Raw genomic sequence first — 27,051 nt, forward strand, 5'->3', positions numbered from 1 at the left:
TTTCAACATGTCTTCATTTGATGCCCTGCTCCCCTTCTATCCCGACATCGGAGCACCATCCGCGACTTACTCCACTGCAGGGCTGGAACCGCTATCTTACGAACTGGACCCAAACGGCGATGGCAAGAGCGTGAAGAACCACCCTCGCCCAGACGGTGTGCTCAGTCCATTCTACGAGAAGATATGGCATGGCGACGACGGCAATGCAAACTCGAAAGCTTGGGTCGATTTCCACATCTATCATCAGGTGAGAGCCTATGTTCTCTTGGACTTCACTCACTCCAGCCCAACAATCCCAATCATGTCAAATACGCTCACAAGCTGTATGAGGCTGTCCGCCGCGAATTTCCAGAGCTGAGGATGTACCGGGTGCGCCGAGCAACGACCTTCATATGCGGAAGCTGACTGCAGTTCTTTGACAAGCCCCTGGGCCCGCACCCGATACCCATGTTTGAGGTGAACGTGTTCACGCCAACCCAGCTGGGCGCTCTCTTTACATGGCTCATGGCGAACAGAGGCCCATGCAGCGTCCTTATCCATCCGAATACCGGTGACGACGTTGGGGATCATACGGAGAGGGCGACGTGGATGGGTGAACGGGTCCCTCTGGATGTTGATTTACTACGTGCAGTGGATGCTATGCGAGCCCAGGAGGGATCCACGTGAACTTGTGATGCACATTCATACTGCAAGATAACCAGGTCTAAGTAGGATGGGCTTGATTAGTCGCTGGGCGTTCCCCAGTGGATTAAGCGAGGTCTCGACACTACTAAAGGAAAGGTACGACCTGCTGAGGTCGCTGGGTCACCTGAATGAACCTCGAAGGTCTATGTTCAGATATTAGACATTGAAGTGATGACAGCAGCCTGCCCAGCCGAGTTTCCGGGTGCCATTATGTGCTCGCTACCACCAGCTGACGACGAGGCGATTTGCTTAGCAACCTGGCTGTCAAGGCCGGCTGCACCCATGGCCTCGAGATTCATGGGCACTGTTGGATTAGTGACTTCGTTTTCAGAGACAGAGGAGACGTACCGAAGATGACCTTTGAACCAGCGCTGCGTGACATGGACTGAAGGGCCTCTAGCTGGCGGATCTGCATAGCGGCAGGCGAGGCAAGAATATCGGCCGCTTGACGCATAAGCTTAGCGGCGTCGACCTCTGCGCGGGCAGCAATGACCTTGCTTTCACCGATACGCTTCTGAGTCGCAGCCGACGATAAGCTCTGCTGCAACTCAGCCGAAAAGTTGATGTCCTTGAGAAGGATGGACTCAATAGAGACGCCCCACTTCTCGGCTGTCGTTTCGATAATTTCGGCAACCTCCTGCGCAAGACCTTCACGGTCCGAGATCACACTCTGAAGGACCCGACCGCCGACAACCTGGCGAAGAGTCGTCTGTGCACGTTCAACGAGCGCCCCCGCTAGGTTGTTAATGCCGAAGGCGGCGCGATAGGGCGACACCACGTGCCAGGAGATGACAGAGTCAATTTCGACCGAAACGTTATCTTTTGTTTGGACAGTCTGGCGAGGAACAGTTGTGAGCTGAATCTTGACGTCTACAGGTGTTAGGCAGGTAATATTCAGAGGCCGGCAGCACTCACCGACAATACTGATGCTCTCAGAACAGATGTTGACCTCAACCAGGCCAGGATCAACGGACTTGTAGAACTGGCCGAAGCGGCTGATCAAGCCCACGGAGCCCTGGTGGACCTCCTTGTACGGGTTTGGAAGGGGGCAGCATGGAAACTGGCCAAGCATACCGATGCAAGAGCCTGCCCGATCAGCTCACGTCCATCAATCAGAGAACGGCAATGCACCCGCTCAACACGTACCAAGCGAAGACAACATATTGCCGTAGAACCCGTGCTGAAGCGTCAGCAAACTCGCAGAGAGGGGTAGGCACCGTGACAGATCCGGAGCCAAAGTCTTGCGCGTATGAAGGTTGCATGCTGGAGGAGATTAGTTGTGCTATCATTGGTGGCCACCACACGGCAAAGGCGACTCACTCGGACTTGCGCAAAGGCTGCACTGTCTTAACAGTTAGCGTATATTGACGGAGACGCGCAGAGCACGCACCAGGATGGGGCCTCCGTCGTTGGATGGACCAGCCACAGACATTTTGCCTGTGCGCGGCATCTCATCGGTCACATAGCGGTGCATGTCCTCTGAGTCAGACTGGTCGTGGCTGTGGAGAGGCTGAGTGGAGTTGTGGGAGCCGCCACTCTTGAAGTCGTTGGCAGCGGACATATTGACTGTTACAGGTGATGACTCGGAAGGGAGAAGTCGAATGAGCTTAGTGTGGGAAGATAGAAGTGAGGATGGTTGAGCTGGTGGCGATGGTTTATTTATGTGACGACGTGCCGGGAACAGCGCAGTAATGGCTGTTCTTGGCATCCCTGGGTAGCTGGCCAAAGCTGGGTCCGAGCAGACGCGAAGGAATCCGACTTCTTCGGGCAGGCTGCCAGCTGCCGGACGGGCGCCCCGAGCCTGCGTACGGCGCCGCCCTAACGTGCCCACGTACATGATCACATGACATGGAGGGGCATGAGAGGCAACGACGGACTCGGAGGTGTTCGCGACGTTCCGCGTAATTCGGGTCATGCCTCTAAGGCACTCCAATCCTTGGCACGGGTCCTGTAGTCTGGACAGCTAGCGGACAGACTGCTCATCTGCCTCGAACCAGCACAGCCCCAACCACTAGGGGCAGTATAATTACATTGCTTCTGGCATATTCACACAAGGTGTGCATGAACGAGGGGGTCCTGTCAATCCAGTTCAGCGATGTGCTCGGACGTAGCGTGATCCCATAACCTGCGCAGCTTGAGTTACCTGGATGTGGAGTTGTTGACATCACTATGCGCGCCAATTCGCCGCCGCCGCCATGCTCCAGGCACAGTAGCTGCGGCTCGGCTGATCAGCTGATCCGGGGGTCCTGGCATGCCTCGCGGATCGCGGAACTGGCCGCAATGCAATGCCGGATGTTGAAGCATGCACACATGTGGTCCACGAGTTCGGGCATCTACGAATAGATGCAGAACGAGCATTGTCCACACACTCATCACATTCACACCACCACTCATCATATTATCATAGTCCAACACCTTCGCATCGCACCATACACCGCCCTGCATACACTCTCCCGATCCCACTTGCATCGCAGCCGCCGAGAACCGTCAGCTGCCAGCAGGTTCTAAACGTCAATTGACGGCTCCCTCGGCAAGGTCGGCAACCGCCTCTCCCCACCACAAGTTCGCACCAGGTCGAAGTGACGTCGCAGTCTGAAGTATGCGCCTCTCGAGCCTAGTACCTCTGCTGCTGTGCACCGCCCTGTGTCCTTCCATGGCCTTGGCGCAGTGAGTATCTGCACAGCCTCCGTGCTAAGGTTGGTGCTGAATCGCTCGCAGGGAAGGTGACAATCTGCCAGCAGCTGGCATGCGGGCACTTGTTAAGAATATCTGGCAAACGGTTATCAACGGTGGCAGCAAGCCACTTGACATCGCCGCTCGTACCAAAGCCGACGCGGATGCGGGTATGACTCGCATCACCGACGAGAACTATGCCATCATCTTCTCTCAGAGCCGTCCTGATGATGTCTGGGTAGTTGCTGTGTAAGTAATGGAGAGGTTTCCGCTGAACTCAGCCACGGACGTGACGACGACATGATGTCCAATGCCTACTTGGAGACGCATGCCAATGCAAGTGCTCTTTTGAAGGGTAACGCGACCATTGCGGATAAGGCGGAGCGCATCAAGTTTGGCCGCTTGGATTGGATGACAGACTGGGTCCTTAGCACGCGCTGGGTCTTAACCAAGTGAGTCTATCCACCCGCGCACACTGCTCATGCCAAGACCGCCATACATTGTGTTCGTCTCCGACAGTGGCCAAACATTACGGTTCGCGGCGCCTCCTCGCCTGCCTGCCAACGGGACGATGCTCTACGCTGTACTTGCAGAGGGATATTGGATGAATCTCGCGCCCTGGAATGGCAGCCTCGCCCCCGGCGGTGACCTGTAAGTTCTCTTCGTCCACACTTCAAAAGCTGATTTGTAAAGCGCGTACCTTGTCGAGGCTTACATCTCGGGTCATCAGCATTTGTCCAAATACACAGCATTGGCTCCGAAGTGGATATGGCTTGCCCTGCCTGTCGTGGTCACGACAATCGGGCAGCATATAATGGCCTGGCTTCACAGCGGCGATGAGGACGCACAACGTCAGCGCGAAACTGCGCGCCGCGCTACTGCTCATGCTCGCAAGCCGGAGTCGGAAACACGGGCTTCGTAAAAGGGGTGCAGCGTTCGCGTACAAGCGACCGCATAGAGGTCTTTGACTCAACATCGCCAGAAGGCATGCCTTAATTATATACAACATATCTGATGATGAGACAGGAGTGGGCAGTCATTTGTCGGCAGGCCGTGCCCACGGGCGTTGGGCCAGCTCTCCTGACGCGATCTCCACAATCATGAGGCGACGGAAGAACGACATATTCGACTGTTTGAACTCGAATTTGGAGCCGATCAAATCGCGTCCGCGCCCTGCTGCTTCGAGAGTCTGGCAGGCGAAGACGCCGCAATCGTTGACATTGTCCTGTTTGGGAGTACCCTGCAATGTCAGGATCGGGTTAAAGTATTCTCGACGTACCGGGTTGTATGCGTCTGTCCAGGCTGAGAGGTCCAATGCAGTTCCCTTCTTCTCCTTGTGTTCGGCCTTCAGGTAATCTCGAAGGTTCTGACGCGTCTCAGTAACCACAGCACGGAGCGCCACTCACCTGGAAGACTTGCATCCTCCTACCACTGTCGTGCATTGAGTCGTAATATTCGATCCGTTTTCGGCGGAAGTCCACAACAGCACAGACCCAGTGGGCATTATTGTGGTTAATTGGAATGAGCATCTTGTGAAGTGTGAATATATCAAGCTTGAACTGAACATCAGCATGGTGGATAAAGCGGACCTCACCCTCTTCGTCCAACGCTTAAGATTGGCCCCCACATATCCCTGTTCAGAGAGCTTTTGGTAGAAGAACGAGTTCCAGCAGTGCACTCGGTCGCTGTGGTCACCTTTCGCCGTCCTGGCGTTGATGAGCTGGGCGTAGCAGTTGACAACCTCGTCGTTCAGCCATTGGCCAGGCCGCAGGCGACGAATAGATGTGGCATTGATTTGCTCTGCTCCAACATTGGCTTGGAAATGCGGGTCGCGCAGTGTGTCGTCCGCCTATGTTTGGTTAGATCGAGGTACTGCTTAGGTACTCACGATGACATCTTGGCTGGGAGCGAGTTTACTCGGAATAGGCGGACCAGCACGTGCAAGTGCGATCTTGATCTTGCCTTCCGTTACGACTTTCTCAATTTGCTGCCGCCTGTGTAAAGGACTGTCGAGCCTACTGTCAGTTGTTGCCCTTCGTCTCGGCTTACGGCTCCCACAATGCTGGGATGTCGCGCTTCTGGTGGGGACGGACAAGGGTAAACTGAGCCATCAGCCAGAGCATACGGAAGATACCAACAGATGACTGCCGCGGGGCCGACGCTTCGTCCAAAGTCTTGCGCATGTCTGAAGTGAAGGCGCCGAGACCCTTTGACGAGCCTGCTGATTGCCCCGTGCTACGAGCACGATGAACTGGATGTCAGCGGATGTCCGAACATAGAGCTAACGCTTCATCGGTGAAGTGCGAGACTGCTCTGTCTGCATTTCTCCTTTGACTCGCTGGAAAGCGGCAAGATCCCCGTTCGCTCCTGCGTTCTTAAGTTGCTGCATGTACTGGTCCAGCATGTCCGATTGACTGCGGTCATCGGCGTTCCTTAAGCTCTTCTTGCTCTTCGAATGATGCTTTGATGGAGAACGACGTCGAGTAGGTGGGCTAGAGGAGGCCGATAAATCACTTCTGGAGGAGCTCGAGGACAAGGAGCGCTCCCAGCCATATCGCCTAATGGGCCGGTCCGTACTGTCTGGATGACGGTAGAGGTGGGGCGCGCTTTGGGATGCGGACGACGGTGTCTCACGAGAGGCAGAGGGGACTGATGCAAGCCCAAACCTCGTCTTGAAAAGTGCCTCATCCAAGTATGGATGCAGACTGCGCGGAGATCCAGGTCGCTCGTTCACCTCGTTGGCGTCGGCGTATGAGGCGAGGACATGGTCATTCAGCGTGGAGCGAGCAATGATCTGCTTTTCCCTCCTCCGCTGCGCCTCAGCAACTGCCTTGGCGGCTATGTCCTCATCAGCGTTGTCGGAATCGTCGTCCACGATCTCGATGATGCTGTTGTTCCTTTTCATCAGGGGGTGAGGGTTGCGATGCTGCCTGCGATGACGGGACTTCCTCGGTCGTGATGGGGAGGCTGCCGGGCTAGCGGCTTCGGAACCTGCTATGACATCAGACCATTGAATGGTGATGATTACCCACAATTCCACCAAGACATTAGGCGTTCCCCAATGTTACGGAGGAAGGAGGAACTCTGGACTGGTTCAGACCGCACAAGCGTGGAGTTGTCTGGTCTGTGGCGCTTCGCAAACCGATGGAAGGAGGGAGAATGGTCGCGCGGCCGTTTGTGTGCCGGCGACCCGTTCATCTGGACGAGGACACAGAAATGCGGGTCGAGGAGGACACTTGAGGAGGAGATATGGTTCGCAAAGATGCTAGTGGATGGAAGAGGTCTGAAGTGACGGGTCGAGAGCGAAGAATGTGAATCGGCTGGAGTGAAGAGGCGATCCGGCAATGGAACGGGGCGACGCCGGCGGAGGGATCGATGGGAGCAATGGGAAAGACGGGGGCGATGAGCCAATAATGCGAATGCGTGGATGCGAAAGAGCGAAGGATGGTAGTTGATGTGATCACTGCAGAGATCAGAGGCTTGTGGGAGGTGAACGAGCTTGCTTGAGCTGATGGTGGAGGGCGAGTTATGACAATATTTGATTCCGCCCATGACCATGCAAGTTGCCACTCGTCGGTCATGCCTCAGGATCAGGCTTCTGGTTGCTGGCAGTGCGCACCAACAGCATCCCACGGTTTGTTTACTCTCCGCCACTCCACTCACATCCCTCCTCACCACCGCGACATCTCTCAATCATCTCGAACTCTTCGTGCTAGACGCCCAGATACCCAACACGCAGACTCAAATCTCCAAACAACTGTGACACCGTGGATCCCCCTCCCTTCCCTCCCCCTTCCCACTCTGAACTCCACTTAACCCACCCCTCATCAACGCGCTTCGTTCCTTGGGCATTCTTCTCGACTCATTATAGCTCTGTGATACACTGCCTGAATGGCAGACATTCAACCTACAGCGTCGTCCTCGACCGACGCAGCGCCCGAAGAGATGGACCCCGGCCCCAGCTCCGCCACCTCCCACGAAGCCGCCCCACATGACAACATCGCTCCAGAGAGTGAAACCAGTGGCGGAGACGATATCGATACCATGAACGTGCAGCCTGACTCGGCCGATGACAGTGGGGATGACTTGTTGCTACCAGAGAATGATCACGGAGCTGGGAAGCGTGTCAAGGTAAGCTCGTCTGACCGCTAGCCAGCGCACGTCTGACGCCCATAGGTGTACGAGCTTCGCGATCAAGCATGGTTCGATCGTGGTACTGGTCACTGCAAGGGAGTTTATGACAACGACAATGACGTCGCGCTCCTTGTCGTGGAGGCGGAAGACCCTCAGTTGGAAGGCAGGCCAGGTGAAGAAGCAGAGGGGCCCGGGGGGTTCATTCGGGATGAGCTGCTTCTGCACGCGCAGGTGACCAAGGATGACCAGTACACCCGACAGCAAGGTGAGACAAGTGGAGGAGAGTTTCTGACGGGCGCAGAGACATTGATCGTGTGGACGGACCAAGCCACTCAGTTGGATATCGCACTGTCGTTCCAGGACGCGTCTGGCTGTGAAGGCATCTGGCAGTTCATCAGCGAAGTGCAGAAACACCTCCACAATCAACTTGGTTTGTACTCTCGCCAATGGCCCCCATCCTGACCTGCGCTGACCCGCAAGGTGACGATTCCAAGATGGGCATGGTCTCCTCTTCCTCTCCTATGGAGCCCTCTCCCGTACTCACGTCTTCAGTACCCGTTGGCACGGTAGCTCGCGATCACTGGCAACACCCGTCGCTCGCAAACATTAAGGAGCACGAGGTCTGGCTACGCATGCAGGCCAAGTCAGCTGCTGGCCGGGAGCGCGCTGTTGAGCACATCATCGGAGAGGTATGATCACTAACTGGGTGTGCGCTGAACGGCAGGACTACATCAAACAACTCATTGTTGTCCTTCACCAGGCAGAAGATCTGGAAAGCATTGATGATCTTCATGCCCTTTGCTCGCTTATGCAGACAATACGTGAGTGTTGTTGCTTCCAACACTGATCATGAAGTTATGTTCAACGACAACGGCATCTTTGAGTACATCTTGCAGGACGACATCTTTGATGGTGTTCTGGGGATGCTGGAATGTAGGTGTGAGCGTGAATACTGCTCACCTGTACAGACGACCCCGAGTTTCCCACACTCAAGGCGTCGTACCGCGCATTTTTCCGCCAGTATTCGAAATATCGCGAGGTGGTGCACATCAAGGACGACACAATACGCAACAAGATTCACCAAACATCTCGGCTTCTCTACCTCAAGGACGTTGTCCTGGCACGACTACTGGACGACCCTACTTTCAACATCCTGAATAGCTTCGTCTTCTTTAACCAGGTGGATATCACGTCCTACATTCAGTCAGATGATGCTCTCCTTCATGAGCTCTTTATCGACTTCCAACGCAATGAACCGGGACAGAATGCGATCAAGAAGCGTGATCTGGTGCAATTCCTGCACCAGCTGATGCTCATGGGCAAGGGTATGCAGGTTCCCAATCGCCTGGCTTTGTATCGCACGCTCGTCGATCGCGGCCTTATGTTTGCCTGCGAATGGGCTTTCCGGCAGCGCGAGGCGACAATTCTACACGGCGGTGCAGAAATCTTAACACTCGCGGTTGAGCACGACGTTAACGCCGTTCGCCTCCACGTTTTGAGAGAGGAGGATTCGTCAAGGAGGACGCTTGTCATGGAGATCGTTGGTCTATTGCAATCCACGCAAGACCAAGGCCTTATTCAGCAAACTGTGGAGACTCTCAAGATGCTATTGGAGCCAGGAGCTGATAATGAAGTGGGTACGATCCTCTCCAGGAGCTAATGTGCAGCAATCGTTCGCTCGAGCGAAGGACGCTTCTGTGGCGGAAACGTTCACGGGTTACTTCTACGACCACTGTGCGCCACAGCTATTTTCGCCGATCAGCAAACTGCCGGAGCTCAAGGATGTGAACAGTGCGTTTGGAGCAAGTGACGATCGCTCACATTGCTAGAGCCGCAGGTTCTGGCTCAGGAAAGAGCACCTTTGTTGACAACACTCGTCGACCTCTTATCATATTGTGTGGCCGTTCATGGGCACAAGGCGCAATACTACATCCTCTCCACGCCGTTGGCACTGCGCGTGTGCTCGCTGGTTTACGCCAGAGAGAAGACATTGCGCCATTGTGAGCATTTGAGGTGCTGTAACGGCTAACGTCTTCAGCCGCATTACGCTTCGTCAAGGCCTGCCTACGGACTAACAACCATTTCATCCATCGTAATTTTACGAAGAACGGCGTCACGAAGGCCATCATCGACCTCGTTGATCGGGAGACGACGCGCGACACGATGCTTAGCTCGGCATGCCTGGATACGCTGGAGCTGATCCGCAAGGTGCGCTAAAACATTTGAGTAGTGGGCTAACGAGAGCAGGAGAACATGAAAGCAATCATCATGGACATGTTCGACAAGCATGAAGCCTTGTTAAATCGGTTGACCGAACGCCCGTTCGTCCGCGCGTACATCCTTGGTCTCCGCATCAGGTGGGACCAGTTCAAGGAGCCTCCACCTCAACCGCCTCCGCAGGCTGTGGCTGAAGCCGCCAAGCGCACCGCTGCGGACGAGGAGGAGGCCTGGTTCAACCAATCGGACGACGAGGTAGACGGCAATCGGGATAACTCCACTCGCCATGTGCCTGTCAAGCGCAAGCGTGCGCCGCAAAGCGCCCCAGCTCGCAAACGTCTTTCGAGTGGAGGTGGGTCTGCTTTAGGACTCGACTACGATGATGCCTCTGACAGCGACGGGTCGGCTGGCGGAGAGTCGGCCGGCGGGGAGTCGCCCAAGGTCGCCCCTATCCAGACTGCCACAGCGGACAGCGAGTTAGCAGAGGGCCTCTCGGACGTCGAACAGAGGGTTCGCGCCAAACGGATACGGAAAGAGGAAGAGGAGGAGAGCTCCGCATTTTCGGAACTGATGGGTGGAGGCAACAAAGTTGCAACGAAAGACGGCAGCCCCGGGGGGAACAAAGTGGTGCATGGACATGAAGGAGGTAGCCCCGCAGGCAAAGACAAGAAAATACGACTGAGTCTCGGGGGTATTGGTAGGAAGTTCAGAGGCGGTAAGGTGTAACTTTGTTAGAGATGTACGATAGCGCAGTGCATGTGGACTTGGTCTCTATTGCTAACAGTCTCAGGACTGTCGATGTTCCTGTGCCTGACCCGAGGATAAAGAAATCGATAATGTCGGCGTTACGTATATGCCACGCTCGGCAATATGCTGAGACGGTCGGGATTTTGGCTAATTGGGCATGTCAATCCCAGAGGATTTGATCCCGCAGCTGGGCCCGTCGCCGGAGGGACGGTCGGTGCATGGCACCAGCGAGCTGCACTTGTTGGTACTATCCCTCAACCGTCAAGCCAAAAAAGTCGTGAGTTCTGCTCGACGAGCACGCATCGTTCGCATTGCTGACGCGCTTCACAGACAATGGGTGTACGTCCTCGCGCTTCCCGCGATCTCCGGCTTGCGTTCGCTGACTTGTAGCGTGTTATTCGTGCCCAGAGGAAGTCGGGTGGCATCTTCAAGGCCCACACCCACCACAACAAGAACCCCGCGCGTCACCGCAACCTCGACTTTGCCGAGAAGAACGGTTACGTCCGTGGTGTCGTTCGCGAGATCATCCACGACGCTGGTCGGTGAGTGGCAATTGCGCGCACTGTCAGATAGACGGAGGGAGGACTTGGAACGGCGGGGGCATGGCGAGAGGAGTGGATGGGGAGGCGCAATCGACTGCAGATTGGGGAGCAAGGAGGCGTCGCGCGATGAGATGAAGAGGGGCAGATTCAGGCTGCCATCGGCGCAAGATTTGCCCTGCACGCAAGCCTTGATACTGACGCGCAGTGGTGCCCCCCTCGCGACCGTCGTCTTCCGTGACCCCTACCGCTACAAGCTCCGCAAGGAGACCTTCATCGCTGCGGAGGGTGTCTCGACCGGCTCGTTCATCTACGCCGGCAAGAAGGCTGCCCTCTCGGTCGGCAACATCCTCCCTCTCTCGGCTTGCCCTGAGGGTACCGTCATCTTCAACGTTGAGGAGAAGATCGGTGACCGCGGAGCGCTTGCGCGCACTTCGGGCAACTACGCGACCATCATTGGCCACTCTGAGGACGGCAAGACCCGCATTCGTCTCCCTTCGGGCGCCAAGAAGACCGTTCCTTCGCGTGCTCGCGCGACCGTCGGTGTCGCCGCTGGTGGTGGCCGTGTCGACAAGCCCTTCCTCAAGGCTGGTCGCAAGTACCACGCCATGCGCGCCAAGCGCAACTCGTGGCCTCGCACTCGTGGTGTGGCGATGAACCCGTAAGTCAGACTGCCCAGGATCGTACTTACCGAAGTGTCGACCACCCCCACGGTGGTGGTAACCACCAGCACATTGGTCACGCCTCGACCATGGCTCGCGACGCCAGCGCAGGTCAGAAGATAAGTTTCCCGCAAAGAGTTTATGCTGATACCTTACGCCGGTCTCATTGCTGCCCGCCGTACCGGCAAGAAGCGCGGCACCATCCAGGTCAAGGATGCGTAATCGCGCACGACTTCAAGACGAGCATGGGCGCTATAAGTGCTCACGGGCGCAATCGACGGGAGCGCTTGCACATTGGCATCCCTCACCATTTGTACATTCTGGATGCAGATATCGGTGGAGGACGGTTTTTGGGTTTGGGCCATTGTGTTGGCCCAACGACTTGTTGTGAGAAACTTCGGTCAATGGTCTGGACCGTAATCTGCTCTTGCTTTCTTTGTCACATGCGTTTCGTCAAAACATTTGGGTGGTTGAGATTTAGGAGCGTTCCAAGTCAATAACAGTCCGCGCCCTCGACAGTACATCCATCCTTGGGCACGGCCCCTGCGGCTTGTGCTTGTGCGCGGCGATCATTAGCGGGACTACGCCTCGCGGCTTACGAACAAATCTTGACGCCTGACGGGCGTTCTGCCAATATTTCGTTGAGGCACAGTTCGACGCCTCTGGTGGGGCTCCGGTAGTTTGGGCCGGTGTGGTTGTGAACGAATGCGTAAACTACCAAGAAGCTCTTTAAGGGCGAGTGATGCTTGCTCTGTTCGACATGAGAGGCAACCAACGGCCAACGGGAGGGCGGGGGGGGGGGCACCAACCAGACCAGGTCATGCTTCTGTGGAGGAAAACAAAGGGGATTCTCTACACTTCTGTCATGCCGGGATGGCTGGTGTGAGATCTCGCACTTGGCTGCGAATGCGCTCGTCTGAGTGTGTGAACAAGCTGTAGCATCCAGCGGTGGTCGGCGTAGAGTGGAGGAGCTATCGGCGCCGTAGGATTGTTGGCCAAAGTGACTGACGACACCACAGCGGAGTGCCTTTCCCCGCCAACCACGCAGACCGCCACTTTGCCGACACCCTGCCATATGAACATCTCTTGTGAATCCTGAAAATACAAACGGCTGACGACTTTCAGCACAGCGTAAAGGTGGTAGTTACCTGCAAGTGGATATTGATCACTGCATCCTCACTCTACAACAAAGGTATCGCCGTGAACGAGACAAAGCCAATGATCGCGCCCACAGCCGCCACAGCCGCCCATAAACCTCCGGACCCCCGCTTCTGGGCTGCCCCCAGACGTCGGAGGGGGTTGATGGGCCCGCTCGCTCCGACCGTGGAGTCAAACGTACCCGCTGCTCTCGTGCCGCTTCTCCCGTCTGTCTGCTGGTACACGACGACCGAGTTGACGATCATGACGGTGTTGACGAGATTGGCTGGGTCTGCAACACGCTCTACGCACGTTCCAGGGCATCCTGACGCGGCATAAGTGGATCCCGCCCAGTCGCCTGGCGTTAGCTACGAGTGGCAAGCGACGTACCACACAAATTGACGTTCATGATGATGACTTGCGCCTGAAAATACGTGTACGGGTCACACGTCGCGCGGTCGAACACGGCGACGGGGTTTCCCCACGCCAACGGCGTGGGGTTACGAGCGACAACGTCGCGTGGGACGGCGGAGCGCGGCCAGTTCCACATTTTGAGCCCCGCCCCGTCCCAGAGCAAGACGAAGACGCCGCCGCCGGCAAGGTTGAAGCCCGCGCCGTAGCTGATCTCGCTGTCGCTCCGGATCGAGCAGCCGACACTGCCCGCGGACGAGTCGCAGTCCTCGTTCAGCCGCGTGCCGGAGTACGCGGAGCCGGAGCCGCTGAGCATGCAGCCCGGCGCGGTGTGGATCGTCATCTGGTTCTGGCGGGGGTCGTGCACGCCCTCCTGTCGTCAGCGGGAAATGGGGATACTGACAATAATGTCGATTTCGCCCTTGCGTCAGCGTTTCAACGGCCGCTCAACAAGAAGAACAAGCGTGGGCACGGAGCCACTGAGCATGCGACTCACGGCATAAGGCCAGTTATTTCCTGTTCCGAGCATCCACACGGCAGGCCACACGCCACACCCGTGTGGCAGCAGGGCCATGTCGAAGATGAACAGCCCGCCCGCGAACGCGTTCTTGCTGACAATCCGCACGCTCCGCCGCTTCTCGCCGACAGGCAAGCGCTTCCAGTGCTCAGCTTGGATGCCGGGCGTACCGTTTTGCGTCCAAAACGCCAGGCCGTCGCCGAAGGCTTGGTCGCGCGGGACGTACTGCACCACTGGCGTCAGTGGCAGGCCGTCAGCGACGCTTGAATATCACCGAGCCTAATAGTGGGTGCTGTGGGACAAAGGGATGGCGAGTAACAGGGGCCAGCGGGCGACACTCACTCCCATGGTTTGGGTCTGGTCGTCAGCTACATATGGAACGGTGTACCTTCTGCCGAGAAAAAGTCGAAGCTGGCATCAGCGAAATGACGGCGAAGAAGCGTAGGACAGCAAGAAGGGGTCACGAACACGTAAAAGGAGGGGGCAGACTTACTTGTCAAAGAACGTCAAGCCCTCGTACGCGGCCTTCAGCGCCCAGCCCAACTGTCGCGTATCGTGCGCGAGCGTGCCGTTGAGCTGGGAAACGAAAGTGGCGTTAGAGGCGCTGGCACACGCTCTGAAAGCGAGGAGACAGAGGAGGAGCAGCATCGTGAGATGAGTGACGTTAGAGAGTCAGTCTGTGCATAATATGTGAAGAGACGAGTCCTGCTGATGCGGGCATGGGGGGGAACAGGTGCGAACAAGGTCTCGGCGGTGTGTCGGACGCCAAGGGCCGTATCGATTCTTTCACGCGTTCATGGTGTGTGGCGAACCACAGGCGGTGATGTACCCAAACCCCCGTCGCGTTAGCACGCGAAGCCCCGACGAGAATCACGTAGGCCTGGTCCGAAGAAGCACCCCGTCATCCGTGGCTTCGGAGCGGACTGACCCTTGCCTCCCCCCACAACCCTCCCCGTGACACCCCGCAACGAGGACGGCAGCTCATCAGCATCGCCGCCAGCCTCCCCCACGCATGCACCATACGCTGCACATTCTGAATCAGACACTGCCACTCTCGTTCTCTTGCATCCACCATCCACCCACTCGCGCACAGGCCCTTCTATGCTATTATACAACTCTACAAGGGCACAGCACACAGCACACTTCATGGCCTACTCCTTCCGCTTCCGGCCCTTCGGTGTCGGGCTGCTCTGCTCGCCTGCCGGCCCCGTTCCTAGCGGAGAGGGATCAGCTGTCGCAGGCTTCTTGTCGAAAGCACCAGTCTTACGAAGCCACCTGAAGTCAGCGCCCATCGCGGCCATGTCACGCACCTCTGTCGAACTTGGTGATAGCTTCGCGTTGGCACACATTTGCTGACCAGGTCCCACTTCTCGCCGTGCTCCATCACCGCGCGCGTGAGCAGTTCATCCTATGGATCAGCACGTGTTGCAAGAGCAAAGCAATGTTGCGAGGCATTTGGACTCACCTCCTCCTTCGTCCACTTCAGATACGGAGAGCGCACCCGGCGCGCTGGAACGGTGCTCGACAAGTGAACATACTTGCCGAGGCCTGGAACAGCCGCGCCCGTAGGGCTTTGGAATGCACCCGGGCTGCCGCCAACAAACGGATTGTCATGACCGGGCGGGAAGTGAGATGGAGTAGCGCGACTATCCAAGTTGATGGCCGGGCCGAGCGGAGTCTCACTCCGACTGCCGTGTGCACGGTAAGCGTGTCGAGAATCGCCCTCCATTGCGCCTCCCAGCCGGGCAGCGGATGACAGGCCACCGCCCGACGAGCCCTGCGCGACATCCTGACTGGCTTGGGCGAGTAAATCCAGTGCCGACCCGCCTTCACCCCGATTTGGTGATCCGTCACCCTCTTTGTTGATATGACGTCGCGTTGACCACTCGACTGTAGCTGGAGGCTGTCGCTTTGACTTTTTAGTCGGGCTCTGCATTGCCGTAGCTTCCCATAATGATGTGGTGCGGGCGCTCGACATGTTATTGGGCACGCTGCGGCTGGGTGTCGGTGGACGCGTAGCCATTTCGGCGGCAAGCAGGAGGTCATTAAAGTTGCTCCCACCAGGTGTTGTTTGAGGCGCCTGTTGGGCGGTGCGTGCTCGGGACGGGGTGGTTGGCGCGTTCCGTTTGACCTTCTTCTGACGGGGAAGGAGGGGCGTGCCAGTCGACTTGGCGGTCGAACTGGGGCGGTGGTAAGCGGGCGTTGCGGTCGACGTCGATGGTTTTCGGTCGTCCTCGTCACTGGGCAGCAGCTCATCCTCTTCTGGCAAGCCACCATATCCCTCCGAGTAACTAAGGCCGCCGTCGGGCCCGACTACGCCCTTGCGCTGCAGCTCCTCCAGGGTCAGGAGACCAATGTTCTTGTTCTGTTGACGCATGGAGCGGACTTTCTTCGCTGCTAGTAGCAGGTGCTCCGCACGAGCATCACCCATTACGGCCTTGCTCATACGCGCGGGCTTCGAGGGCTGCGCGGGCGTGCGCTTTGTCGCCGAGCTCGTCCCTGCCGTCGGCGTCTGATCGATCCGTCGTTCCTGCTCGTCGTGCTCCTGCTCCTCAGTGAAGGCGCTGGTCTGAAGCATGACGTGGGTGCGTAGCACGCGCAACTCGTGGACCAGCCTTTCAATCTGTTGCTGGGTGTCGACCAACTGGGACGTCAGATACACACATCGAGTCATGATGAACCCACCCGTGGCGCCATGAGGCGGTTGTCCATTTCCAAACGCTTGTTGGCCGCTTCGAGGTCTCGGTGGTAGTTTACGTCCAAGTCCAAGATACCCTTTGACTTTGAACCTGCAGCGATCTCAGCCTCTCGTGTCCTTATGAGGGCGTCTGTCTGCGCTTGCCAGCCTGTACGCTCCGAGATGAAGCGGTCGCTGTGGTTAGAAATGAGAGATCGCCGGCCGGGCGACCGTTGGTCGGCGGCACTCACCGCTCAATGTCAACCAAGGCCTTGTCGAGCTCTAGCTTTTGTTGAAGCTCGGCAATTGTCGCCTGCTGATCCACAATTTGCTGCCTGAGAAACGGGACACGACTCAAGTAATCTCTCAAGAGAGTTTTGAGCTAGAGAAAGGATTAGTATAAAGACCTGTGTTTTACAGTGCGGCGAGTCAACTTACCATTTCAGCAGTCGTGTCTCCGTCCGGGGCATCATCTATTGCCCGTTTCATGGCCTCGAGGGTGGCGGGAGGAAGGTCGTCGACTTGAGCGTCACCATCCGCGAGACCATCACCGTCATCGCTCCCGCTGGGAGAGAGAGGAAAAGGGTTGGTGGGGGATGTGCGCTTGTCGTGGACAGAGGGAGGTTCAATGTCCATGTCGTCACTCATGGCATGTGTGAGGTGAGGCCTGCTGGGTGGTTGGCGGAGGGTTGAGGGGGTTGGGAGGGAGGTGCAGGGGGTCTGGGGAAGCGGGGGTGTGAGTGGAGAGGAGGAGAGTATGGATGCTGGGCGAGAAGATGGGGGCGGGGTTGATGGGTGATGATGTTGAGGATGGAGAGGTTGAGGCATGGATGGATGCACGGGGGGGGGGGGGGGAGTGGAAGAGAAAAGTCGAGACTGACTTTACAAAGGAGCCAGGGGGAGGGGGGGGGGGGGGGGCGGGGGATGTGAGGGAGTGTGTTGAGTGGCGATAGGTTGAGTGGTGGGAGAATGAATGAATGGATGGATGGAGTTGAAGTGAGGTTGATGGAGAAGAGGAGGTGTTTGGAGAGAGATGATGAGATGGATGAGAGAGAGAGAGAGAGAGAGAGAGAGAGAAAGAGAAAGAGGATGATGATGATGAGGAGGAGAATGATGATGACGAGGAGGATGAAATGTGAATGAGAGGGGAAAAAGAAAGCAAGAAGGCAGGCGGGCCCTTGGGCTCTCTCTCTCCCTCCCCCTTTGATCATTTGGCATTTGGGTGGCACAGTCATTCAATCCAAGTCTCCGAGGCTCTCAATACGGCCTCGGCCTGGCCTCGGATACCTCGTAACGGCCTCGAGCATTGCGGCCTTGGAGTGATGACTCTACAAGACTGAGCACCAGAGCACCAGAGCACCAGAGCACCAGCGATCAGCGAATGCATGGCCACTCCATGCAAAGATCAAAGAGGGACGGACGAGGTCTGAGCGTCCCAAAAGCAAACTCGAGAAAAAGGCTATATTCAGGGGCTCAGGGCTCCAATTTCTAATATCTCCACATCCATCCTAATCACAATCACAATACGCCACCCGAAAGATGCCGTTCCTGGACATGCTCAATCCAGACAATGCCGACCAATTGGACCAATCCCCGGTTGAAATGGCGCCTGTCCTTTCTCAACTTGCCGCATTTGGGTAGATGTTCCTTCCCTGAAATCCCTGAAGTGGCCATGTTCCCCCAATCCACGCTTGCACCTGCTTCTTCTTCCACAATCCCACAATTGCCACCCAAGTGCCATCCAAATCCTCAATTGCTCGATCCAAATCTTACATCTCTAGTCGCTCACATGTACAACCTGCAACATTGTTGGAGCTCTCTCTCCCAATATCCCTCCTCCCTCCCTCCCCCCTCCCATCACCCCTTCCAGTGCTTCGGCTTCCGGTATCCCCCACCGGCGTCCTCATCCGCTCCCCGCTTGGCTCGTCGTGTCTCACGCCCCTTCCTGATCCGATCCGTCATCTTAGCACTCGGCGTCAGCTTCCCCCCCACCCCAGATACAGCCCTCCCAACTTACTGATATATCGCGTGACCAACGGGGCCCCCATGAACCCGAAACGCCAGTGACTCCACCGCCGTCTCGAGGAACAGGCGGCGCGGGCTACCGTCAGCACATGTCCTCAACCTCGCTCACGTCGCCTTGTTCAGCGGATTCGACTGCCCTGTCAGCATCCCTACCACAACGCTCTCACCGCAAGCACATGCTTGAGCGTGGCCAACTCAGCGTCCGTCACTTTGTAAATGTCATTCGCCGTCGTCTTGTTGATACGCTTCTCGTACAGCGACGCCACAGCCTTCGCGCGCCACGGACTCGGCCAAAAGTCATGGATGACCTTGAACCCCTGCTCGCTCCACTCTGTCGGATCAAATTCGTACACGTCACCGTCTCTCGGGTCGTCCTTGTCTTCCGGCGTCGACGGGACGACCCACGGTCCCCGCGGCGCGTCCTCCTCTCTCGGCGGATGCTCCGCCACGTGAATCATCATCTCGAGCTCGGCCTCGAGCTCCTCCAGCCTCTCCTTCTTCCACACCCTGCGGCCGAGACGGCGCTCATACGCCGCATGGTCGTAGCGCGCAATCTGTTGGTCGCCCGCTTCGCCTTTCGGCCCGAACGGCCGCTGCCCCGGCCGGCTGCCGTTCACCACGCCGATGACTTGTCGAGTCGCCGTGCCGTCTTTCACGGGGGGATGCTCGATCGGCCGTCCTTCCGCGGCTTTACGCTTCTCGCTGGCCTCGTACCCGGCTTTATAGCGCGCAACGCGGTGCGTCATGAGGTGGATATCCCGCTCTTGCCTGTAAACCGCATACTGCTCCCGCGACCAGTCCTCGCGTTTCCCTCGGGGAATGTACGTGTTGGAGGGGATGTCGCGAATGCGCACGACGAGCTTTGGAACCCTCCACTCGGCGACGTCGCGGCTGAAGATTTGGTTGGTGAGAGGTGCGCCAGTGGGTGGGAGGGTAAGTTTGTCGGCCAAACCAAAGTGGATGCAGAGCTCCTGCTGGTCAGTGGGCCGGATTGGAGCGACCCGCTCATCATGTATCGCGGCGGCGACATCTAGTTGGGCCAAGCTCCCATCGCTGGCTGCCAAGAGCCTACTCACTTTGAACAACGCGTCGTCGAACAGATTCCGGAACATTGTGTTGACACCGGCAAGGGCAACGTAATCCCGGAGCTGCCGTCAGCCCAAGCAGCGCATCTCCTCCTCCTATCCTCTCTCCTCGCTATTGCTCACACCTAGGCCTGTCTCCAAGGAGAAGAGTCTGTCAAGGATCTCCTTTGGCAGGTTCAAAATAGGCGTATCCTTGCGCGAATACCAGTTCGGCAGATCATGCCACTTGACTAGCTTGGTCACCGGCGGGACGCGGACGCGCTTGGTGCTCTTGCCGTCGTATTGTGCGCCACTAGTCTCCCGATAGCCAGGGCGATCGATGGCGTCGGAGAGTGTCGAGTGGTATTCATCCACGTCCATTTGAGAAGGGGAGCGGGCCATGACAGCTGAGGCGACGAGGCGACTCAACGAGACTTGAAAGATGGATGATATGTTGTGATAATGCGGTGGACCTCCACCATTCCCGTCCACGACGACGGAACCAAAGGCGCCCCTCCACCGCAGCACGCCTCCACCTGGCCACCTGCGCACCTGCAGTCATTCCGCTCGACGAACCACACCTTCCAGCTAGTCAGCACCGGTGGCCAGTGGCCAGGTGCTTGGAATCAGTGCGCATGCATTCGGACCCAAGACCTCGCTAGAGGAAATCACTTAAACTAGATGACAGAATATGATCCGTCGCCTCATCGCAAACCCCCAGTACCGCAGAGTATCTATATCGAATGCTGGCCCGACGCCCCTGCTCACGTCTGGAGCAGCTTGTCGTTCACAGCGTCGGTAGTGAGACCTTCCTCGCCATCGCGCACCTCGAGAATCTGTGGTCAACTTTCCCGCTCCTCCCCACCGCCCTAGAACTTACCTTGGCCACCTCGGCCGTCTGTTGGAAGTACGACAGACTGGACGCCTGCAGCGTCATGAGGTCAGTGGGCGCTGTCGAAGGCATCCTGGCGTCAGCGCGCCCTCCTCGCTTGCATGCGCACCAGTTGATAAGGAGGAGGGGGTACGACACTCGCCCGTCCTTGTGTTTCTGCGCGTCAGCCATGCCCCGACACGCCACACACAAGCTCGTGGGAGAGCAGGACGAGGCGCGGCGAGTTCTCCGGCAGCTCTGACGTTAGCTGGCGCCTTAGCCCTGGCGCACCCTCGGCAATTTCCTCGACGGAAACATCAACAAACTCCTCGTCTACGGCCATGGTGAGGCTCGCCTTGACGATCTTGACTGTTGTCAGCGGGACCCCGCCCACGGCCGTTCCACGCACTCGAGATGGCGGCATTGCCCTTGGAGTGAGTGAAGCGGAACTTTTTCAAGGCGTCCTGGACATCGGTGGGGATCTGGACGGTGCGGGACTGATGTTAGCAAACACGACTGGGCACCGGCTTGCCATTGTGGCTATAGGATGTTGGTGTTGATGAAGATTGGATCGATTGGAGACGACGTGACGTCAGGAACCAGCTGATTGTGGGAGGGGGCGTGTTGGGCATGCTGGATGATGGAATTGATCCCGATAAGTAGTTGTCGTGGGTGATTTGTTGATCGGGCCGGGTGGCGGCTAGAGCGGAAGGGGCGGGCTGAGTGGCGCTTGCCCGCAGCGCTGTCTACTCTGTGCCTGAAGAGATTCATTCACCTTCGGCTCGCGGCTTGCGGCCCGCAGGCGGTGATGAGCGATCCATCGCCCATCGCTCATCGGCGGGCTCCAAACGCACGCCGCTCATACTTGACCTTTCTCCACCTCGTCTCCTCCATCCTCCCCTCTCTACTCCTCCTCCTCCTCCTCCTCCTCCTCCTCCTCCTCCTCCTCCTCCTCCCCACCACAATCACACTCGTTACAATGCCCATATCTTGGGTCCTCAAGCCTCTCGCCATCGCTTCGGCAGTTGCCTTTGGTGCACTCGGCCTCCTGTCACGCAAGAATCAAAAGGCCCGCCTCTACTTCAATGTCACTGTTTATCTCACCACTCTCGCCACAACTAGTGTCTGGGGTCTCGTAGTCACCATCCTTGCGTCAGCCACGGGCCAGGTACGATCCATCAAGAGCAAAACTAACATCCAGAGACTCAACATCAACTACTATGTCGCACGTTCATTCTACAAGATCTGCGGTCCGCTCGTGGGCATCAAAGTGATTGTCGAAGGCGAAGAGCATCTCGACGGCCTCTCCACCGCCAACAACGGCAAGCACCAGAGCGCCGTTGTCATCGCCAACCACCAGAGGTATTTCCCAACGTCTGATGAAGCTGACCCCCTGTATGCTCGACATCCTGTTCCTCGGGCGTGTCTTCCCCGAGCGCACTGTCATCATGGCTAAGAAGGAGCTCAAGTATTCGCCCCTTTTGGGCCAGTACAGTGAGCTCTCAACCGCCCGTGCGGGCTGACGTCAGTGCACGCGTCGGGCGCCGTGTTCATCGACCGCAAGAATCGCAAGGACGCCCACCGCACCGTTGCCCAAGCTGGCGAGGACATGAAGCGGCGGGGCGTCTCCCTCTGGGTCTTCCCCGAGGGCACACGCTCCCTTCACCCCGAGCCGACCATGCTGCCCTTCAAGAAGGGCGCTTTCCACCTCGCTGTTCAGGCCCAGGTGCCCGTGGTGTGCATCGTTTGCGAAAATTACAACCGCATCTTCGACGGGCGCACCCGCTTTGAGCCTGGCACCTTGCGCGTCCGGAGTGAGCTACGCCACTGCAACACAGCTAACAGCAGTCCTGCCACCCATCCCCACCAAGGGGCTGACGTTCGAGGACGTGTCGAGCTTGACCGAGTCTACGCGCGACGCCATGCTCAAGGCGCTCAAGAAGATTTCGCAGCCTGTTCCTGCGACCGCTAAGACGGCGGCTGCCATCGAAACATCTGTCGCAAAGGCGACGGCGCTGGAGAAGATCCGTACCGACAACAACACTGTCGACCAGCGTCTCGTTGCGTCTGCTGTGTCTGAATCCAGCGAGGGCGCAAGTCGCGACACCACCGAGGACGAGCTCGACGGGGACGCCGTGGTCCTCAAGAGACCAAAGGCCGAGTGACGGGCATATTCTCAATCTCAGCGCCATAGACAAGGGTTGCATGCATCTCTGATCTTTTAATGCTTGCAGGACGGGGGTGGAGGGAGGCACGATGCGGGGAAGCGGAAGCAAAACGCGCTGACGCACTGGCGCGTGCCACCTCGACGCCAACTCCATCCTGCATCCCGGAGAGCTTGAGATCTTGTGCTGTGCTGTCACGTCCGTCCATTCCCTCTAATCCACTCTCTGTCTCTCACCGTCCACCCTCGCCATGGCCGTCGCTCCCCGAAAAGGCGAGAACTGGGAGCTGCGGCAGCAGCTCAACTCCGAGTATCGCGAGAAGCGCGCCGACGCCATCAAGCGGGTCATTGCAAACCACACAATAGGCAAGGACTGCTCTGGCCTCTTCCCCGACGTCGTCAAGAACATGGTGCGTAATGCGCGGCTACAGGGCGCATCTGACGCCAGCAAACGGACGACCTGGAGCAGAAGAAGCTCGTCTATCTCTACCTCATGAACTATGCCAAGACGCAACCAGAACTTGTGATCCTCGCCGTCAACACATTTGTGAAGGTGCGCAGGTGCTCCGACCACCTTGTCCCCTCCTCGCTGCATATCCCCCTATTGGTCCTTCCTTCCTCCATTACCTTGCGATCCCGCCGCCTTTTTCACCGCGTGCACGCGCTGACATGAACAGGACACTGCGGACCCCAACCCCCTCATTCGCGCGCTGGCCATCCGCACCATGTCCGTGCTCAGAGCCGAGAAGATCCTCAACTACCTTGCCTCACCCCTCTCCCGCTGTCTCAAGGACGAGAACCCCTACGTGCGAAAGACAGCAGCACTGTGCGTTGCCAAGGTGTTTGATCTCAAGCCCGAGATGTGCATTGAGTACGGGTTCATCGAGACACTTCGTGACCTGCTGGGCGACGGCAACCCGATGGTCGTCGCGAACGCTGTTACGGCGCTTGGCGACATCCACGAGGCGGCGCAGGAGATGTCAGACGAGCCGAGTGACGACGAGCCCTCTGCCCGGCCGAGCAAGCAGCTGTTTGTCATCGACCAGCCGACGCTCACCAAGCTCCTTGTCGCGCTCAACGAGTGCTCTGAGTGGGGCCGCATCGCAATTCTCGGCACGCTGTCGCGCTACCGCACGAGCGATGTCGACGAGGCTGAGCACATTTGCGAGCGCGTCATGCCGCAATTCCAGCACGCGAACGCCGCCGTCGTGCTCGGCGCCGTCAAGGTCATCATGCTGCACATTAAGCACGTGCAGCGCGAGGACCTGCTCAAGTCGCTCTCGCGCAAGATGGCACCGCCGCTCGTCACGCTCATCTCCTCTGCGCCGGAGGTGCAGTGGGTCGCCCTCCGTAACATCAACTTGCTCTTGCAGAAGAAGCCGGACGTGCTCGCCAACGAGATGCGCGTGTTCTTCTGCAAGTACAATGATCCGCCGTACGTCAAGGTTGAGAAGCTCGACATCATGGTGCGCCTTGCGACCGAGCGCAGTGTCGACATTCTCCTTGGTGAGCTGAAGGAGTACGCGAGCGAGGTCGACGTCGACTTTGTGCGCAAGGCTGTGCGCGCCATCGGACAGGCCGCGATCAAGATTGAGAGCGCGGCCGAGCGCTGTGTTACAGTTCTCATGGAGCTTATTGAGACGCGCGTTAGCTACGTTGTGCAAGAGGCCGTCATTGTCATCAAGGACATCTTCCGCAAGTATCCTCACAGCTACGAGGGGATCATTCCCACACTGTGCGCCAACCTTGATGAATTGGACGAGCCCGAGGCACGCGCGAGCCTGATCTGGATCATCGGCGAGTACGCTGAGAAGATCGAGAACGCCGACGACCTCCTCTCCACCTTCCTTGATGTGTTCAAAGAAGAGAGCTATCCTGTGAGCGGCAGAGACTTCTGGCACCTTGGAGTTCCACTGACATTCAGGTCCAGCTGCAGACGCTCACGGCTATCGTCAAGCTGTTCCTGAAAAAGCCTGACCAGTCCCAGGCCATTGTTCAGCGCGTGCTCCAAGCCGCGACGAAGGACTCGGACAATGCCGACGTCCGCGACCGGGCGTACATCTACTGGCGGTTGTTGTCGTCAGATCCTGCGGCCGCTAAAAGCGTGGTACTCGCAGTCCGGCCACCAATCAGCCTGCCTCAAACGACTGTGCCACCAGCGATTCTCGAGGAGCTCGTCGGTGAGATCTCGTCGCTGTCAAGCGTGTACCACAAGCCAGCGGCGACATTCATTGGCAAGGGTCGTCTGGGTGTCGACGAGATGGCGAAGAGAACGATTGAGTACGTTTATATTTCTCTTCCGTGCGATCTTGCCTAACCCCAGACCTGAAGATGATGTCGCTCGCGAGCGCGCCCTCCAGACAGTCGTGCAGGGCCAGCAGTCTGAGAACCTTTTGGACTTTGACGCCGACGAACCCGAGACACCCACCAGCAATCTGGCCAGCGCAGGGGTTGACATTATCTCGAGCCAGCAGATTGCAACAGCGGCCAAGTCGACAAACCCGCTCGATGAGCTCATGGATTTGTTCTCGACGACGAGCATTGCCCCAGCACAGCCCACCCAGCCGTCTGGGGGCTTTGGAGGTATGGGTGGGATGGGGGGTATGGCTCAGTCGAACGACTTCAGTGGCCTGGGCAGCCTCAGCGGGCTCGGATCACCTGTCAACCCTTCTCCACCACGCTCAAACCCCACTTCGCCGCCTCCCAAGCAGCCAGCAGCATCGAGCGGGACGCAAGACCTGCTCGACCTCTTCTAGATGATGTATACAGTTATGACTCGGGTCGTCTGGTTTGGCGCTGACCCCCCAACCTGCTCTCACTGAATTTACTGACACCATGAAGCCATGAAACAACAGCCGGGGACCCGGTCGTGCAGCGCGAATATGAGGCGCAAGACACGCTAACTAAATGGGAGGCGCTGTGACTAGGTGAATACGACCCTCACTTTCACATAATTCACATGCTGTGCTGCTGATTCTCGCACCAAGCACTCACATGCATCTCCACGTCTGTGCGCTACGGCCTTCCGCTTGGTACGGTCTGTGCGTTGAGCTCCCCACACCGCACACAGCCGCCCGCCACTAGCGCCACTCACATGCACAGCGTCGCCCCACAAGTTCCCTCTACAGCCCTCTAGCCGCCTTCGACTCGCAGCTGGCAGCTTGTATACCAACAAGGCATAAATTGTCGATCCTCACCTTCCTCCGTCTCCCAATCTGTCTCGCTATAAACTCGCCTATCTCCACAACCCTCACAACTTCGCCTCCCACTTCACCTCATCTCGTTCGGTCTCCTTCCACCCACCGCTTGTCCCCTTCAGCACTTCTGTCACCATGACGTCCGACTCCCTCCGCGGCTCCACCACCAGCTTGTTCCTGGCCTGCTTGACCTGTAAGGCCCCGCGACATCAGCGGCGGGTTGACCTCCAGTTGCTGCCCTCGTCCTCTTTTTCACGCTCAACCTCGCCACGCCGATTGGCGACTTTTCGCTCATGTTCGTCAACCTCGGCCCGCAGGATGAGTGGCGCGCCAGCTTTGGTATCTATGGCGCGTGCTACAAGGATGCGCTCAAGTGAGTCACTGAACTGCACGTCCTCCCCGGCTTCCCTACCCCTCCCCTCCCTCTACCGCTTCCACTCTCTCCCCTTATCTCCACACGCATAACGCACTCCCACGCTGACGCCAACAGAGGCAAGGTCTGTACCGACCGTGGCATGGGCTGGAAGATTGAGTCCAAGCTGTTTGAAGACCTCGAGGTCGTGGGCATCAAGGTGCCTTCCCTTGTCTCCATCCTCACCAAAGGCCTCTTCTTCGTGCCGCTCACAACGGTGCTCATCGCCATCACCCTCATGTTCTGGACGTTCACTGTAGTGCAGCGCCAGAAGCGATGGGGCATCACGACCTATGTCTTCCTCGTCGTGAGCTGGTGCTCGTCGGCTTTCGCCCTCGGCTTCAACTATGGACTCTACCGCGCCATCCGGCTGGCCGTTAAGGTCTCCGGCCCCGACATGCTGCACGCTCACGCTGGGCCCGGCATGGCACTGACGCTGTGCGGTTTCGTGAGTCTCAGCGCCTTCGTGGTAAGCTAACATCAGCTCCTCCTCCTTGTCGCCATGTGCTTTGGTGCTTGCAGCCTGTGCGCCCCTACCCAGCGCTACAAGAACGAGTACCCCATGGGTGGGGTGTACGTTCCCGTGACGCCTGGTAACGCACAGCCACACCAGTCCATGTATCCTGCGTATTGATCTGACGGCTCGTGTTTGTAGGTCGCCTGTGGGCGACGCCATTGTTTGATGCATACGGTTATAATTAGTCAGGAGGCAGCAAAGCGGGAAATGCGACTGCAGGTGAGTGTGAGGGGTCTCTAAGAGCTGCAGTAGCCCACTCGCACTGAAGACACCGCGATTGATAATAAGACGACTTCGGCGTACAATTTCAGCTCGGCGCCAGTAATCACTGGCCTCGCTACTTGGTCTGCTGCAGAGGTTACTGGGAGAAGCACGAGTGGGAGAAGGAGTTTCCGAGGTAGGG

At 57.7% G+C, this 27,051-nt stretch overlaps 12 protein-coding genes across 12 annotated transcripts; 7 read left to right on the plus strand and 5 right to left on the minus strand.

The window, feature by feature from the left end:
• Positions 1-7: 7 nt before the first annotated feature.
• On the plus strand, positions 8-666 carry COLE_06175 (uncharacterized protein; the record flags this gene model as incomplete). The annotated part of the gene is made up of 3 exons (XM_018420988.2): positions 8-247; positions 286-369; positions 412-666. 3 exons carry the CDS (start codon positions 8-10, stop codon positions 664-666), a joined length of 579 nt encoding a protein of 192 aa, XP_018275982.1.
• Positions 667-833: 167 nt separating this feature from the next.
• On the minus strand, positions 834-2,245 carry COLE_06176 (uncharacterized protein; the record flags this gene model as incomplete). The annotated part of the gene is made up of 7 exons (XM_018426233.2): positions 834-988; positions 1,033-1,554; positions 1,600-1,770; positions 1,831-1,864; positions 1,902-1,947; positions 2,005-2,030; positions 2,075-2,245. The coding sequence occupies 7 exons, from the start codon at positions 2,243-2,245 to the stop codon at positions 834-836; spliced, it is 1,125 nt and encodes a 374-aa protein (XP_018275981.1).
• A 1,185-nt stretch (positions 2,246-3,430) lies between these two features.
• On the plus strand, positions 3,431-4,279 carry COLE_06177 (uncharacterized protein; the record flags this gene model as incomplete). The annotated part of the gene is made up of 4 exons (XM_018419829.2): positions 3,431-3,606; positions 3,639-3,809; positions 3,847-4,008; positions 4,051-4,279. 4 exons carry the CDS (start codon positions 3,431-3,433, stop codon positions 4,277-4,279), a joined length of 738 nt encoding a protein of 245 aa, XP_018275980.1.
• Positions 4,280-4,393: 114 nt separating this feature from the next.
• Positions 4,394-5,540, minus strand: COLE_06178 (uncharacterized protein; the record flags this gene model as incomplete). Its single annotated transcript, XM_018424883.1, has 5 exons — positions 4,394-4,723; positions 4,764-4,916; positions 4,952-5,002; positions 5,246-5,372; positions 5,407-5,540. The coding sequence occupies 5 exons, from the start codon at positions 5,538-5,540 to the stop codon at positions 4,394-4,396; spliced, it is 795 nt and encodes a 264-aa protein (XP_018275979.1).
• A 1,708-nt stretch (positions 5,541-7,248) lies between these two features.
• Positions 7,249-10,434, plus strand: COLE_06179 (uncharacterized protein; the record flags this gene model as incomplete). Its single annotated transcript, XM_018424277.2, has 11 exons — positions 7,249-7,488; positions 7,534-7,756; positions 7,793-7,921; positions 7,972-8,180; positions 8,216-8,312; positions 8,347-8,424; positions 8,460-9,124; positions 9,159-9,282; positions 9,321-9,491; positions 9,530-9,699; positions 9,739-10,434. 11 exons carry the CDS (start codon positions 7,249-7,251, stop codon positions 10,432-10,434), a joined length of 2,802 nt encoding a protein of 933 aa, XP_018275978.1.
• Positions 10,435-10,612: 178 nt separating this feature from the next.
• On the plus strand, positions 10,613-12,156 carry COLE_06180 (uncharacterized protein; the record flags this gene model as incomplete). Its single annotated transcript, XM_065626465.1, has 4 exons — positions 10,613-10,732; positions 10,846-10,997; positions 11,203-11,655; positions 11,691-12,156. 4 exons carry the CDS (start codon positions 10,613-10,615, stop codon positions 12,154-12,156), a joined length of 1,191 nt encoding a protein of 396 aa, XP_065482276.1.
• Positions 12,157-12,837: 681 nt separating this feature from the next.
• Positions 12,838-14,369, minus strand: COLE_06181 (uncharacterized protein; the record flags this gene model as incomplete). The annotated part of the gene is made up of 6 exons (XM_065626466.1): positions 12,838-13,151; positions 13,184-13,577; positions 13,608-13,625; positions 13,701-13,975; positions 14,110-14,132; positions 14,215-14,369. 6 exons carry the CDS (start codon positions 14,367-14,369, stop codon positions 12,838-12,840), a joined length of 1,179 nt encoding a protein of 392 aa, XP_065482277.1.
• A 503-nt stretch (positions 14,370-14,872) lies between these two features.
• COLE_06182 (uncharacterized protein) lies at positions 14,873-17,034 on the minus strand (the record flags this gene model as incomplete). The annotated part of the gene is made up of 6 exons (XM_018424276.2): positions 14,873-14,996; positions 15,032-15,129; positions 15,187-16,365; positions 16,407-16,593; positions 16,650-16,780; positions 16,837-17,034. 6 exons carry the CDS (start codon positions 17,032-17,034, stop codon positions 14,873-14,875), a joined length of 1,917 nt encoding a protein of 638 aa, XP_018275975.1.
• Positions 17,035-18,572: 1,538 nt separating this feature from the next.
• COLE_06183 (uncharacterized protein) lies at positions 18,573-19,889 on the minus strand (the record flags this gene model as incomplete). Its single annotated transcript, XM_018424275.2, has 3 exons — positions 18,573-19,394; positions 19,500-19,571; positions 19,632-19,889. 3 exons carry the CDS (start codon positions 19,887-19,889, stop codon positions 18,573-18,575), a joined length of 1,152 nt encoding a protein of 383 aa, XP_018275974.1.
• A 1,448-nt stretch (positions 19,890-21,337) lies between these two features.
• Positions 21,338-22,523, plus strand: COLE_06184 (uncharacterized protein; the record flags this gene model as incomplete). The annotated part of the gene is made up of 5 exons (XM_018420489.1): positions 21,338-21,526; positions 21,560-21,700; positions 21,744-21,852; positions 21,888-22,172; positions 22,204-22,523. The coding sequence occupies 5 exons, from the start codon at positions 21,338-21,340 to the stop codon at positions 22,521-22,523; spliced, it is 1,044 nt and encodes a 347-aa protein (XP_018276673.1).
• A 250-nt stretch (positions 22,524-22,773) lies between these two features.
• COLE_06185 (uncharacterized protein) lies at positions 22,774-25,278 on the plus strand (the record flags this gene model as incomplete). The annotated part of the gene is made up of 5 exons (XM_018424028.2): positions 22,774-22,932; positions 22,971-23,075; positions 23,200-24,399; positions 24,447-24,802; positions 24,846-25,278. 5 exons carry the CDS (start codon positions 22,774-22,776, stop codon positions 25,276-25,278), a joined length of 2,253 nt encoding a protein of 750 aa, XP_018276672.1.
• A 576-nt stretch (positions 25,279-25,854) lies between these two features.
• Positions 25,855-26,765, plus strand: COLE_06186 (uncharacterized protein; the record flags this gene model as incomplete). Its single annotated transcript, XM_018424027.2, has 4 exons — positions 25,855-25,912; positions 25,951-26,092; positions 26,210-26,579; positions 26,616-26,765. 4 exons carry the CDS (start codon positions 25,855-25,857, stop codon positions 26,763-26,765), a joined length of 720 nt encoding a protein of 239 aa, XP_018276671.1.
• Positions 26,766-27,051: the final 286 nt, after the last annotated feature.

Source organism: Cutaneotrichosporon oleaginosum, assembly GCF_008065305.1.
Source record: "Cutaneotrichosporon oleaginosum strain ATCC 20508 chromosome Unknown ATCC20508_contig05, whole genome shotgun sequence".
NCBI classification, from domain to species: domain Eukaryota; kingdom Fungi; phylum Basidiomycota; class Tremellomycetes; order Trichosporonales; family Trichosporonaceae; genus Cutaneotrichosporon; species Cutaneotrichosporon oleaginosum.